Source organism: Apodemus sylvaticus, chromosome 22, assembly GCF_947179515.1.
Source record: "Apodemus sylvaticus chromosome 22, mApoSyl1.1, whole genome shotgun sequence".
NCBI classification, from domain to species: Eukaryota; Metazoa; Chordata; class Mammalia; order Rodentia; family Muridae; genus Apodemus; species Apodemus sylvaticus.
The window spans coordinates 39352238-39366963 of record NC_067493.1 but is presented as its reverse complement, the minus strand read 5'-3'; the positions used below and the strand labels follow the sequence as shown (position 1 = coordinate 39366963).

Below are 14726 nucleotides of genomic sequence, written 5' to 3'. Positions count from 1 at the left end.
AGAGCCAGAGTTCCCAGAGGTTTGTGATCCTTCTTAGGTGGGTGCTGGGAACCTAATTAGGGTTCTCTGCAAAAGCAAGCGCTGACTTCATTTTCCCTTCATGATGTTTTGTCTTGTTTTGTTTTGTTTTTTTTGAGACAGGGTTTCTCTGTGTATCCCTGGCTGTCCTGGAACTCACTCTGTAGACCAGGCTGGCCTCGAACTCAGAAATCTGCCTCTCTCTGCTTCCCAAGTGCTAGGATTAAAGTCATGCACCATCACCGCCCAGCCCTTCATGATATTTTAAGCTTATGATTTTGTGTAGATCTCCCATTCATAGCTATGATGCCTGCACGGAGGCTCTGGGATTTAGGGTGTGGGAGGAAACAACTCTTGACTCTCGTTCCTGCCTCTCTTAGCATTGGCATTCAGTTTTCTTTTTTATTACTTCCTTCATGATCCCATTGGCCAGCTCAACAAATCCCCAGGCCCACTCATGAGGACGACAGGCAGAGGCATATGCTTATGGTGTTTTCTTCAGGGCTCCACTTTATTGGGGAGCAGCTGTGGGTGGGCGGAGTCTAGAGCTGCTGGGCCTCCAGCAGGGCCCGCACCTGGCTGATCTGCCACTCGACACTGGATTTCGCCGTGCCACCCAAGGCATTGTACTGTTCCACGCTGTGATTGTAGTCCCAAACAAGACTCACATCACCTGAGAACAGGGGACTGGGGAGAAAGCGGACAGGGTCAGAGTAGCCAGGGCATCCCAGTCGCAGCTGCCCAGGGTCGGCTTCCAGGATGCAGCGCAGCGTGGAGGTGCGGATGGGGGGTTGGGAGTGAGGGGAGGTTGGGGGTAAGGGCGTGTGAGCGGGAGGGGTCCACCACACCTGATGAGCTGCAGCTCCTGTACCGTCAGCAGGTTGAGAGCCACTCCTTTAGTCTCTGCCATGAACACGGCTCTCCCTGAGGCCTCGTGAGCCTGGCGGAACGGCATCTGTAGACACAGGCAGAGGTGGTCAGATCACTGCTGTGACACGAGTGCCTGGCTTTGGGGACACCGTTGTCCCCAAACCCCCGCTGCTTCGCACTCACCCCTTTGCGGACCAGGTAGTAGGCGAGGTCGGTGGCCAGCATGTCGGGGCTGAGTGCCTGTTTCATGTTCTCTTGATGAATCTGGAGGCATAAGAACAATAAAATGTGAGCTTGGGGGACCCCTGGAGAATGCCCCACTGTGCCCTCAGCAACCGAGTTAGGCCTCAACCCCAGCCCAACCCCGTGAGCCAGCCACTCTCTGCTACAACATTTTCAGTATTAGTTTGTTTTTATCTTCTGAGATAGGACTAAGACTTAGCCACGTGGCCGTGGTCCGTGCCTTTAATCCGGGCACTAGGGAGGCAGAAGCAGGTCGGTAGATCTCTTGAGTTTGAGGCTAACCTGGTATACAGAGTGAGTTCCAGGACAGCCTGGGCTATACTGAGAAACCATGTCTCAGAAATCAAACACACAAACAAAACAAAAAACCTACTCTAGCCCAAACCCAGGACTTTGGTGTCTGACCCCTCCCAGGTCTTCTGGCCTCATTCCTCAACCCCCCCCCCCCCCACACACACACACAAATCCGTCTGGGCTTAGCGGGAAGAAGTAGGTGAGGCAGTCGTCTTGCCTGCAGTGTAGAGATGATGCCGGTGGCCACTTGGAGGACAGCTGTCATGGTGTCAGACACTTCAAACACAGCTTCCTTGTCTTCCTGGGAAGGGCGTGGCAGGTAAGTGACCGGAAGACCCGCCCTTCACCCAGATGGCATTCCATGTCCACTGGGTACCCTTAGCACCTATCCCTCTACCAAGGAAAGGCAAGATACTTCTGAGGGTAGTCACAGACTGTGCCCAGGACAGGAGGGAGCCATTCCAAGGATACCTGTTTGGCTGTATCAGAGCTCTGACAAGTATTTATATGGTACAGACCAGAAGATTCCTTATGACACCCCCAACTTCAGACCTGTAAGTCCTTGTTGTAGGTGCTTGGAAGTCCCTTGAGGGTCATCAGGAGTCCAGCGCACTGCAGGGAGAGTGACACTGAGCAACTGGGACAGCAGAGCCAGATGTGAAGTCCCCTGAGGACCCGCACTGAGTCTGTCTGGACGCCCCGCCCCCATCTCTGCCCAGCTCACCCGTCCAAACACACGGCCCGCCTTGCTCCGGATCAGCTCCAGGCTGTCAGGGTTTTTCTTCTGGGGCATCAAGCTACTTCCGGTGCTGGGGGTGGGGGGACAGAGGTGTTAGGACTGATGGGTCTGTTTATGCATAGCTGGCCTGCTGGCAGAGGCACTGGGCAGGTCTGGCAAAGGCTGCGGTGCCACGGGATGGGAGGAAATGGTACCGACTGGTACTGAGATGTGGGCCTTACCTGTAGGCATCTGAGAGCTGCACAAAGTTGAATTCCTTGGTACAGTAGAGAATCAGGTCCTCCGCCATCCTGCTGAGATGAGTCATACACAGAGAAGCCCAAAACAGGAACTCAGCTGCAAGGGACAGCGGGGCCTTGCTGTTCATTTACTCTCTGTGGGTTCACTCAGAGACGGTCAGAGGGCAACTTGCAGGAGCCTGATCTTTCCGTCCACCATTCGGGGCTCAGGGTATCAAACTCAGGTTTGCCTTGCTTGGTAGTGTGTGTGGTTTTTTTGTTTGTTTGTTTGTTTGTTTTTTGTTTTTTTTTTGGGTTTTTTTGGATTTGGTTTTTTCGAGACAGGGTTTCTCTGTATAGCCCTGGCTGTCCTGGAACTCACTCTGTAGACCAGGCTGGCCTCCAACTCAGAAATCCTCCTGCCTCTGCCTCCCAAGTGCTGGGATTACAGGTGTGTGCCACCGCCGCCCAGCTGTGTGCTTTTTTTTTTTTTTTTTACCCACCACATAATCTCGAGGGCCCCTTCTGTGGGTAGTAGTTACTTTGGTTTCGTTTGTTTGTTTGTAACAAGGTTTTATATAGCTCAGGCTAGCCATAGATGAATAAGCAGAGCATGCGGTCAATCATTGATATTCCCAAGATCTGGGACTAGGGGTGTGTACCATCAGACCCAGTTCATGCAGTGTCAGGGGATCAAACCCAGAACTACGTGCTATGTGCATACTAGGCAAGCATACTCCTATCTGATGTGCGTTCCCAGCCCCGAACTCCTCGGTCTTACCCACAAAGTCTCTCTCGCTGGTGGCGTCCATGCTGTTGAGCGTGATGGCCCCAAAGTTCAGTTCTGGAGGTGAGGGAGGGAAAAAAAAATCAGCCAAACTGGAAGGCAAGAGGTAGCCACATCTGGATGCCAAGTCTCAGCCTTGTCCCCTTCTTGGAAATGGGAATTGAAGAGGGGGTATAGGAGGAGGGCGGAGAGGTCTCTGTACAGATCTTAGGAGGATGGAATTGAAGAGGGGGTATAGGAGGAGGGCAAGAGCGTCTCTGGACAGATGGAAGGAGGTCTGAATATCCCCAGCAGTAGATCCTCCCGACATAGGCAACCCCACTGGTCTCAATACCCAGAGGCAAGAATATGAGGGCCTCTGCCCTCCCCACGGTGGGAGGAGCCGAGGTTCTTACGCTCCTGGATAAGTGCTGGGGGAACCAGAAATGCTACACAGAAGGTTAGACCACAAAGGGAGGGATGTATAACCTGTCTGACGCCCAGAAGCTGGGAATGGATGGAGTTAATAGCCTCGTGATTTTTGTACTGCGTAACTGAGACCACACCGGTTCCTCCCCAATTCCTAATTAGAAGCTTCTCCATCTAGAGAACCCACCTTTATGGAAGAGCTGTCTTGTGTACTTTACAAAGAGTTCCAATGTAATCATGTCTTAGGTTTTATTGTGCAGATAGGATCGAGTTACTTATCACCAAATCGTGCTGCGTTTAAATATGCCTAACATAAACTACTGGGAGTCTGAACCGTCCCCAGCTACTGAGTCAAGTCGAACCTACAACCCTGTGTGGCTGACGTTCCTGGGTCCCCTAGTGGTTCTCCGTGCCTCTCACACTCTCATCTCGAGTGTCCTTGAGACCAACAGATGCCAAGAGTGACAGTTTCCGGAGAAGGCTGAGCAGTGCCTCACCTGCGCGGAGTAGCTCCCGGTCCAGACCCAGAGGGTTGCCTGCAATGGCCCCACTGTAGAGACAAGGGGTCGCGGAGAGTGAGGTTCTGGGTGTCATACACATGCAACACCCAGAAGCAAGCCTTAGTCGTTCAGCCCCTTTCCTGGCCTGACCACCTTGAGGCCCAAAAGACTTTCACCATGCAGGGGACATGGTGGGGGATGGGAAAGCTGGCTGAGGTTTCAGCATTTTTATTGTTATCCCATGTTAGTGATCTGAAAGGCAGAGCAGGGTCTAGCTCTTCTTTTTTTGTTTTTCCAGAAAGGGTTTCTCTGTGTAGCCCTGGCTGTCCTGGAACTCACTTTGTAGACCAGGCTGGCCTCAAACTCAGAAATCCGCCTGCCTCTGCCTCCCCCCAAGTGCTGGGATTAAAGGTGAACCACCATCACTGCCTGGCTGGTCTAGCTGTTTGTAAATAAAAATATTGTGTGTATGTGTGTGTATGCTTTCCTGTCTGTATGTGAACCGTATGCATTTAGGCATCCACAGAGGACAGAAGGGACCTCAGAGCCACTGGAACTGGAGTTAGAGGCAGTCGTGAGCCACCCAGTGTGAGCACCAGCGAACTGAACCCAGGTCCTCTATGAAAGCAACCAGCGTTCCTAGCCATTTCCCCAGCCTTTGCAGTTTTGTTTTATATTTTATTTATTGTTTTTATTATTATTGTTTTTTCCTTTGAGACAGGTTTTTCTCTGTGTAGCCCTGGCTGTCCTGGAACTCACTCTGTAGACCAGGCTGTCCTCGAACTCAGAAATCTGCCTGCCTCTGCCTCCCAAGGGCTGGGATTAAAGGCGTGCGCCACCACCGCCCAGCTTGTTTTAATTTTAAAGACTTGTTTTTATTACTCCTACTTATGTGTGTGTATATGTGCATATGTGAATGTATGCTACATGTGTGCAGTACCCACGGAGGCCAGAAGAGGGCGCTGGATTTGCTGGAGCTAGAGGTATAGGTAGGTTATAAGCGACCCAGGGTGGGTGCTGGAAACGGAACTTAACAGCAAATGCTCTTAACCCCTGAGTCTCTCTGGCCCACCTTAAAGTTTTTAATTAGCATGTATATTATACATATATATGATTTCGTTATGACATTTTCATGCATGTCCAGAATGTATTTTAATCATATTCGCTCCTCCATTACCCTCTCTTGTCCTCATCCTACCCTGATGATTCCTTCTTTCTCTCAACTCCTACATTTCATATCTTTGTTGGGGACCCAGTGAGTTTCACTAGCATTGCTAATAGGTGCATGCATGAGTGAGGAACACAGGCAACTTAACCACTGAAGAAATGTCCCTCCCCTAGCAACCACAACTGTCTATAGACAGTCTACATAGACCCTGAGGAAGGGGCAGGGCCCCGCCCTCAAATCACTCATACATGCATGCCCTCAGCTTCCGTAAGGTCTTGGGGACACTGAGGACTACAGCCTTACCTCCCCAGTGGCAGGACATTGATCCGCTTCTGCACCTCCAGCAGTCTCTCTGAATCTCGCGTCAGCGCAACGGCATGGCTGTGGGAAATAGGGAGTAGGGGTGGATGGTTGGCGGCAGGACACCAGGGAGCCTTCCCTTTCATCAAAGCCCCTAGTCAGGGCGGCTTCCTACAGCCCCTGCTCAGCAACAGCTCACCTCAGGATCCAGTGGCTCCAGCGGATGGGCTGAGCTCTCTGCAAGTGTGTGTATCCTGGGAAGAGGACATCACATTCCCTGTAGGAGGGAAAGAAGCAGGAGACCTGAGGGACTGGGGTCTGGCAGGGACAGGTAAGGCTTGCTTAGGGCTCCTGGAACCCTGGGCAGGGGTGATGCACGCCTTTAACTCCAGCACTTGGGAGGCAGAGGCAGGCGGATTTCTGAGTTCAAGGCCAGCCTGGGCTACCGAGTAAGTTCCAGAATAGCCAGGGCTACACAGAGAAACCCTGTCTCGAAAACAGACAGACAGAGACAGACAGACAGACAGACAGACAAAAGAAGAGATCTGCGGTGCTCCACCTATAAAAAGGGAGCAGATACTCACCACTGGATAAAACCAGAAGTGAGTCAGTGAGCTCAAAGACTAACCCAGGAAGGGCACGACTTCCGGTGCGAGTCTGTGTGGTCCCAGTGCCCGGGCAGCTGAGGCAGGAGGACCGCCATAAGACTGAGGCCAGCTTTCGCTATATGGTGAGTTCTATGCCAGTCTGGGTTACCGATGAGACCCTGTCTCAAAATCAAAGCCCGAGGGCTAGAGCGATGGCTCAGTGGTTAAGAGCACTGACTGCTCTTCCAAAGGTCCTAAGTTCAAATCCCGGCATACACGTGGTTGCTCAGAACCATCGGTCATGGGATCTGAGGTCCCTTCTGGTGTCTGTAGACAGCTACAGTGTACTTACATATCAAAAGAAATAAATCTTGAAAACAACAACAACAAAACAAAGGAAAACAAAGCCCAAGCTCTGGGTGTGGTGGTAGACAAGGTTAGAAGGCTGAAGCAGGAAAATCTGGAGTTCAAGGTCAGCTTCAGTTACACAGGGGATTTGGAGCCGGCTTGGGCTGTCTTAAAAAAAGAGAGAGAGAGAGAGAGAGAGAGAGAGAGAGAGAGAGAGAGAAGAGGAGAGGAGAGAGAAAGAGAGGAAAACTAAGGAAAGGAAGAAAGGAATTTCGAGGCTAGCCTGGGCTACATAGCAAGCCCCAGGCTAGCTACCCTTAGTGTCTAACCATCACTATGTTCAATTTCCTTATTTACTAGGCGCGCCCCACCCCGTTCTTCCCAGCAGCCCGCCCCTCCCTCAGTTCCCGTCACTCTGCACCCACACTTAGCCGAGGTCTGAGAACAGGGGACACAGGTAGGAAAGGGGAGCCGGTCGGCCCCGGATGGATTCTGATACCACCTAAGATATTTCAGGGTCTCTTTTGTCAAGTCTGAAGGGGACAAAGCCAGTCCCAGGGCCATCAGAACATGGTGGCATGGGATGAGGCTGGCAGGAGGCAGCCTTTGGCTCTGTCATCTGCCTTCCGAAGGGTGAGGTGTGGAGTAAGCTGGGACAGTCTAGACTGAAGGGTGGCTGCCTGCTTTGGGCTCAGTCAGGCCCTTCCCTTGGACACCCGGAGCCTCAGTCTCCAAAAATCCTTAACCAGTCGCTGCCATGTGGTGCCTTCTGGGCCAGCCTAGGTAGGGCATGGAGCTGAGAAATCACACCCTGTTCCTCACTGCTCAGGGAGCTCGGAGCCCACCTCATACCTCAGGGCCTCATGTTCAACTCTCTTCAGGCCTGCCACCTAGGCCTCACATTCAGAGAACAGAGCCTGGTGCCGCTCTGGGACTCCTGGTGTCTGCTCTATCTGAGCCAAACTGCTGTCATGTTCATCAGGGGAGCTGAGCCTGTCATAGTTGGGCCGCTGGGACTGGAAAGGGGCGCTTATTGGCTGAGACCACTTGGTCTTGCAGAAAAGACCTGGGATTTGATTCCCAGTCCCGACATGGCGGCTCAGGGCTAATTCACAGCTTCAGTGACAGGGGGATCTGATGCCCTGGTCTCACCTCCACAGGCACCAGGCATGCAGGCAGCGCATGTACATACATGCAGACAAAGCATGTATTGCATATAAAATAAACGAGAAGACAAATAAATACCCTGAAAAACAAACACCCCAATACACCTGGGCCTGTGGAATATAATATCGGCATTCTCTTCCTTTAGGAGGGTGCAGGAGAGGCTTTGGACCTTCATTTGATTATTCTGTTCTTCCTCCCAATTCTGTCCTAGTTGGACGTGGACTCACCTCGGGTGTCAGGAGGAGCTAGAGCATACAGACCAGGGGAGACCAGGGGAGACCAGGCTCCTGTCTACTCTGCAGCCCCGAGGGAACCATCGTCCACGCTGTGGGCAGACCTCCTGTCATGGCTGCTTTAGGGTTACCCACACTCATCCCTTGCTTAGATCCCCTCCAAGGAGAGACTTTTTGTGGCCGTAACCCCCCCGGGAGACTTACGCCTCTGCCCGATCTACCATGGTTTCTATGAGCACCCGGAGGAAGGCGGACAGTCTGGAGCAGGTCTGCCTCATCCACAGCCTGAGGTCTGTGACCACCTGCGCAGAGGAGAAGGCCGAACTCAGGGAGTAAAGTTGGCCGCTCCCCCAGAGAACCAGGACTGCAGTGAGCCCCAAGAGCCTCCTGGGTTCCCATGGTTGAAAGGTTCACAGAAGCTGGCACGAGGGGTGGGGAGGAGGGATGGGGACACCTGGTCGTTGCGACTTCGTCCTGTGTGTAGCTTTCCTGCAGCTTCCCCAATGAGTTCCTGGAGTGAAGAGGCACGAGATTAGGAACTCCCTGCTCGCAGCTCAAGTGGTGACACTCAAGTCCAGGTAAGGGGTCCTTGCCAACCCCTGTGGCTCTCCTTCCCTATGCCAGAGACCCCCACCCCATCCTGCCCAAGTCTCTTGCCATTTCTACTCTGCCAAGGATGCCTAGCGATGGGATAAGGTGAGACAGAGAGGGACTAATTACGAAGAAGAAGGTATGTCATACCTTCAGGCGCCGTTCATTGGCTGTGTGGATGTCTTCATCATTAGGGTGTAATTTGAAGGTGCCTTGGGACCACTCTTCTGCCACCTGAAGAAGGTAGCAGCAACCCAGGGTATCGTGTTAATCAGGAGCCAGGAGTCTCCCTGCCTCGGTCCCGGGTCCACCATGGTTAAATGCCTTGTGTGGAAGCTGACCTATAGACTACGCCATCCCCGAGGGTTGATCTCAGACCCAGTCCACCTGGGTCATGAGCAATGAGGAGTCATTGAAAGGCAGAGCTGGGAAGAGGATGGGGTGGGGTGGGGTTAAAAGCACTGTCTGCAGCCAGGCAGTGGTGGTGCACGTCTTTAATCCCAGCATTTGAGAGGTAGAGGCAGGTGGATTTCTGAGTTCGAGGTCAGCCTGGTCTACAGAGTGAGTACCAGGATAGCCAGGGCTATACAGAGAAACCTTGCCTCAAAAAAACAAAAAACAAAATAAAACAGAAAAATAAAAAATAGAGCACTGGCTGCTATTCCAGAGGATCCAGGTTTATTTCCCAGCACCCACATGGCAGATCACAGCTGTCTGTAACTCCAGTTCTAGGGTATCCGACATCCTTAGACATACATACATTTAGGCAAAATACCAATGCATGTGGAATAAAAACAAATTACTAAAATAAAAAGAATATAGGTGATAAATATAGCACCAGCCATTTGTGGTAGTAAGTACAGTAACCTTGACTTATTACAAGGTCACACAGGAAACCTGGAGTTCTACAGCTTATGCCCAGGGTATGAGAGTCGGGACAAGGCTCAGTGACAGAACAGAACACTTGCCTAGAATCTCCCAATGATGGGCTGGGGGCGTGGCTTAGCACAGAGCATTTACTCAGTATGCACACAGCCCTGGGTTCCATCTCCAGCATCAGCAGGAAGGAATAAAGGCGGATGGATGTCTGGCTTAGGGGATTTTGGCTACGAGCCTGGGTTCGCAGAGGAGTGGATGTAGGGTGTGGCTTGTGCCCTGGAGACTACCTTGTCCAGGCCTTGCAGTATCTGCTGCATCTCTGCTTTGGTGAGAAGCCCCGCCTTCTCCAGGCCCCTGCAGTAGGCCTTGCTGCCCTGCACGTCCACACTCCACAGATGCCGGTCATAGGAGATAGACGAGTTGAACTTCTCCATGATGGGGTCCACAGTGCCCACAAACCGGCCACCCCATAGCTTCCCGCTCTGGACAAGAGGACAGAACAAAACAGATTCTCAAAAGAGGCCCTTGGGAGAGTTAGTCAGAAAGGGTGGGGGAGGAGGCACCGGCTTAAGCATTAGACATTATTCTCACTGGACAAATAGGGCAACTGAAACTCAGAGGCTCAGGGACTCGGTGTGCATGCAAGGGAATGTGAGACGCAGAAGTCAGGGTTCTTCCTCACCACATGGGGAGGACCAGGGAGGTGGCGGCATTCCTGGGACCACACCGAAATTACTTTTCTTTAACTGAGAGACCACATTGTTGTAGTTGTTATTTTGTTTTGTTTTTGTTGTTTTTCTGAGACAGGGTTTCTCTCTGTAGCGCTAGCTATCCTGGAACTCACTCTGTAGATCAGGCTGGCCTTGAACTCACAGACTCCTGCCTCTGCCTTCAGAGAGTTGGGATTGAAGGCCTGTGCCACCACCGCTGTGTCCAGCCCCTATTTTTGTATCATAATTTTTTTTTTTTTTTGGTTTTTGGGTTTTTTCCCCCCAAGACAGGGTTTCTCTGTGTAGCCCTGGCTGTCCTAGAACTTTCTCTGTAGACCAGGCTAGCCTCGAACTCAGAAATCCACCTGCCTCTGCCTCCCAAGTGCTGGGGTCAAAGGCATGCGCCACCACCGCCTGGCTATCATATTTTTTTCTAAAATGACATTAGCTGATCCCCTGCCTCCAGCCACCAGAGAGCAGCAGGATAGGTCAGAGAGGCATCTGTTTGGAAAGAGAAGGCCACAGGCCAGGATATGGACGGGCGGCAGGAAAGGAGGGTACGGGAAACAGCTAACCCGGGACCAGCCGAAAAGCATGGTCGGAACACTGGTGAGGGACAGGAGTGTCAATCGCTGGCAACGTGTGTGTGTGTGTGTGTGTGTGTGTGTGTGTGTGCCACACAAAAGCCACAGAGGACATAAGGTTTCTGCCCCTTGGGTATACCATATATACTCCTTGAAGCTTCAGTTTTGCCTCTTTACAAAGCAAGGTTTATAACCACAAGAAAGGCTTGTTATAAGCTTCAATCCTTTAACACAGCTCCTCCTGTTGTGGTGCCCCTCCACCATAAAATTATTTTTGTTGCTACTTCATAACTGTAATTTTGCTGATATGAATCACGATGTAAATATCTGTTTCCTGATGGTCTTACACAGCCTCTGAGAAAGTTCCACCCTCAAACGGGTCGTGACCCACAGATTGAGACCCAACTGTTACAAGCATTTAGTTTGATAGCATTTGCAAAGTGAATATATACTGAAGGAAGACTGGGGCGGTGCTCAGGATTAGGGTACACATTCTCTGTTTTCTCTGCTCTGTGTGTGTGTGTGTGTGTGTGTGTGCGTGCATGCGTGTGCATACACACACAGGAATGCTGGAGTCAGTAGGGAGTGTCTTCCTCAATTACACTCTACCTTATTATTTATTACTAATATTTATTATTTTTGAGACAGGCTGTCTTAGTTAATATTCAAGCCATCACACAGGGCCCCACTCTGTAGCCTTGGCTAGCTAAGAACTCACTATATAAATTAAGCTGGTCTGGAATTCATAGTGATGGCCACCTTCTGCCCCCAAGTGCTGGGATTAAGTACCACCATGTTCTTAGAGACACCATCGCTCACTGATCGGGAATTCATCAATTCAGCTGGGCTGGCTGGCTGGTCAACAGCTTCAGCACTGGGACCCAAATGCGGGTCCTTAACCTTGCAAAGCAAGCAGTTTTACCAACCCTGCCTCCCGACCCCTGGCGTGTACAGCGGGAGCAGGTGCTTTGCTCCGGCTCCTGGCTGTGAGCCCACCCCCTCGGTGCTCAACAGTCAGAAGGACTCTGACCCACAGAGGCCGCCTCTGGCATCACCCCCAGCTCTGTGAGCGGCTCTACACCTGACCTTTGAGGGATCGCCTTCAACACCTTTCCCCCCTGGGCCCCTGGGGCCCGTGGGTCAGGACCAGACAGTCAGAACCGGGAGGAAGTCAGGAGCCTGCAGGGGAAGACCCAGGAAGGATTCTGCCGCGGCCTTCCTTTCCAGATTTCCGGCCTCTGCGCCTGGTTCGTTGGTAATTGGTAATAACAACTCCCTAATACGCAGGCCAGCTGCCAGAACAATTAGCGTCAACCCACAGGATGGCTTAAGGCAAACTGAGGTCATCTGCAGCCCAGACCACTGCGTTCCAGGGGCAGAGCTCGGAGCTCCAATCCCACCAGCAGGCTTCCAGGCACGCGCTCCCTTGGACCCCGCCCATTCCTATCTTTGGAATTTAAACCTAGGGCCTTGTTTGCGAAACACAGGTGCTCTACCACTGAGTCACATCCCAGTCCATAACTGGGGGGGTTCTCAGCAGGTGTTTTACCACTGAGCTAAAACCCCAGCCGTGTGCTTCGTGCTTGGGCTGGCGGAGATAGGTTGGGGCCGACCTAGAATGGCTGGGGATGCAAGTGGGAGCCGCCCCACGCTTAGCTCTGGAAAACTTTCAAAAGGCTCTTGGGAGGTCAAGAGTGAGGTGTCTCCAACTGGTCAGTTAAGTGGGCAAAGAGCAATGCAAATGGAGAAGGTATTGCTGCAGGCTAGAAGCCTGGGAGAAGGGAGGAAAGTGGAAGGAGTAGGATTCGATTCAAACGCACAGCTGTTAGCTGGGTGCCGTGGTACTCACCGGTAACTCCAGCCTTAGGGAGGTAGACAGAGGGTTAATAATTCGGGTTTTTTGTGTGTGTGTGTGTGTGTGTGTTTGTTTGTTTTTCAAGACAGAGGTTCTCTGTGCAGCCCTGGCTGTCCTGGAACTCATTCTATAGACCAGACTGGCCTCGAACTCATGGAGCTGCTGCTCCTGCCTTTGCCTCCCACGCTGGGTTTACAGGCGTGGGCCGCTGCAGGTGATACTGCAATCACAGCCTTTTATGAAGTGGTCACCGACACCCCTACTTCATAAAGGAACTAAGAGGTCAAGGCTGACCCTGGTGTACAAATCACATCTGTTTGGCTCCAAAGTCCAGCCCTGTCTCCTGACCCTCCTCTCCACACGAGCCGGCAGGCAGCTAAGCACATCAGGTCATCGGAACTCAACAGATGATAAAGCTTTAATCGGAATGATGCGCTGCGAGGAAGGAGGTGAGTTGCCAGCTAAGGAAGACCAGAAGGGTCTGGTCCTGCAGGCACCCGCTTCCCTACAGCCGCTGTTCCCTAAGAGTTCCGAGTAGTGACTCCGCCATCCATCCTGACAGCTGGAGCCCAATAGCTGGTTAAACCAACCAAGCCCACGGGAGACCTCGCACACCTTTCACTAACTAGGCAGACAAGCCAGCACTTCCTGGCCCAAAGGAGAAGCCGGCGATACCCTAGGGAGTCCCTACCTCCTGGCTGGTTCCATATGACAGACTTCAAGTACAGTTTAGGGACTCAACTTTTCCTATACATGGGAACAAACGGATGGGAGGAGAGTTATCCTATAGGGTGGGGCCTGACAGGAGGATGTGGGGTGAAAGGCGGGGGAGGCAGTGCATTGGGTAAAGGCCCTTGCTGCCAAGCCTGTTAGAAAGAGAATCTGCTCCCACATGTTGTCCTCTGATCTCCACACGTGTGCGAGCTCCCATGTCCATACCCATGTATGAACAAATAATGGTAAAAGAAAAAAATGGTGGAAAGTTTTCACGTGGTAGCTCACACCCGGAATCTGAACACTCAGTGGGTGGATGTTAGAGAATTGTCAGAAGTTTGAGGCCAGCCTGGGTAGAGGTGAATTCCAGTCTAGCCTTGGCTAAAAGTGAGCCACTGTCTCAAAGAAAAAACGGGCTGGAGAGGTGGCTCAGCCATTAAGAGCACTGGCTTCTCTTCCAGAGGTTTGGTCCTCATCACGTGGTGGCTCCCACACATCTGGACCTCCAGGTCCTTTAGATGCCACGCCTTCTTCTGCCCTCCGCAGGGAACATCTACCCACGTGGTGTGCACAGACGTCTATACACGCAGGCAAAGCATCCGTACAAATATCAGTTTTAAAATAACTTTTTTAAAAAGGGAAAACGCAGGGCTCAGTGGCTCACACCTTTAATCCCAACACTCAGGGAGGCAGAAGTAGGTGGATCTCTGAGGTCGAGGCCAGCCTGGCCTACAGAGCGAGTTCCAGGACTACTCATGGAAACCCTGTCTCAAAAAACAAACAAGAAAACTACAAAGCAAAACAACAACCAAAAACCAAAAAGGGGAAGTCAGCCCGGCATAGTGGCCAATAGTGAGATCATTACTTGAGCCGCTTGGCGGCGCTCGATGGGCAGATAACGACGCGGACATCCCTGAGTCTACGTGTGGTCGGGAATTTCAGGATCACTGCAGGTCTGTGTGGCAGGAGACGGCCCCATACGCAGTCCAACCCGACTGGATCCTCCCCGCTCCTCTGCCAGGTCCCCTCAGTCCTACACACCTCCGATGCCATGTTGGGCGGTTCCTCCTCCTGGAGCTTCTGTCCTACGAATCTGGAAGACAAGACCACGCTGACCACCTCGGCTCGGGAGGTCTACGGGGCAGGGACAGAGTTGGGACACCTGCTCGGCTTGCGGGACGCAGGCAGCACTCAGCAAGCGCGCCACAGACTCCGCGTTCCCTCTTGTTTGTTCCCTCTGTCCCACGCTCCCTGGACCTAGTGGAACAGACTCCCAGGGATCAGGTACCTTCTGGTCTCGCCTGGCTTTTTCTGGTCCGGATGGCGGCTGCTACCCCCTCTGTCTTGTCCCCGCCTTCTAGAAGAGTAGAGCCAATTGGGAGAGGTGGGTGTGACTCATCAATCACGCTTATGGGCGGGACCACCTCTGGCTAAGCTACTGGCGGCAGGAAGAGGCGATTTTTCCGGGAGTCAGCACTAGCTGTACTGAGGTCCAAGCACAAAAAACCTTCGC

At 52.3% G+C, this 14726-nt stretch overlaps 1 protein-coding gene across 1 annotated transcript; it reads right to left on the bottom strand.

Moving 5' to 3' along the window:
* Positions 1-382: 382 nt before the first annotated feature.
* On the bottom strand, positions 383-14599 carry Asl (argininosuccinate lyase). The gene is made up of 17 exons (XM_052168255.1): positions 14502-14599; positions 14255-14306; positions 9638-9832; positions 8622-8705; positions 8335-8391; positions 8085-8182; positions 5745-5822; positions 5549-5626; positions 4075-4127; positions 3164-3226; positions 2386-2500; positions 2150-2234; positions 1978-2037; positions 1643-1726; positions 1072-1152; positions 867-973; positions 383-705 (listed from the first exon to the last, which is right to left on the bottom strand). Exons 2-17 carry the CDS (start codon positions 14264-14266, stop codon positions 561-563), a joined length of 1395 nt encoding a protein of 464 aa, XP_052024215.1. The 5' UTR covers positions 14267-14306; positions 14502-14599; the 3' UTR covers positions 383-560.
* Between the last annotated feature and the right edge of the window lie 127 nt (positions 14600-14726).

Bases quoted from the DNA above. Each gene is read 5' to 3' on its own strand.
- Asl (XM_052168255.1), bottom strand. The intron at 8,183-8,334 runs GTGTCCCCATCC...TCCTCTGCGCAG, and splicing joins GACGAAGTCGCAACGACCAG to GTGGTCACAGACCTCAGGCT. The intron at 974-1,071 runs GTGAGTGCGAAG...CTGTGTCTACAG, and splicing joins ACTACCTGGTCCGCAAAGGG to ATGCCGTTCCGCCAGGCTCA.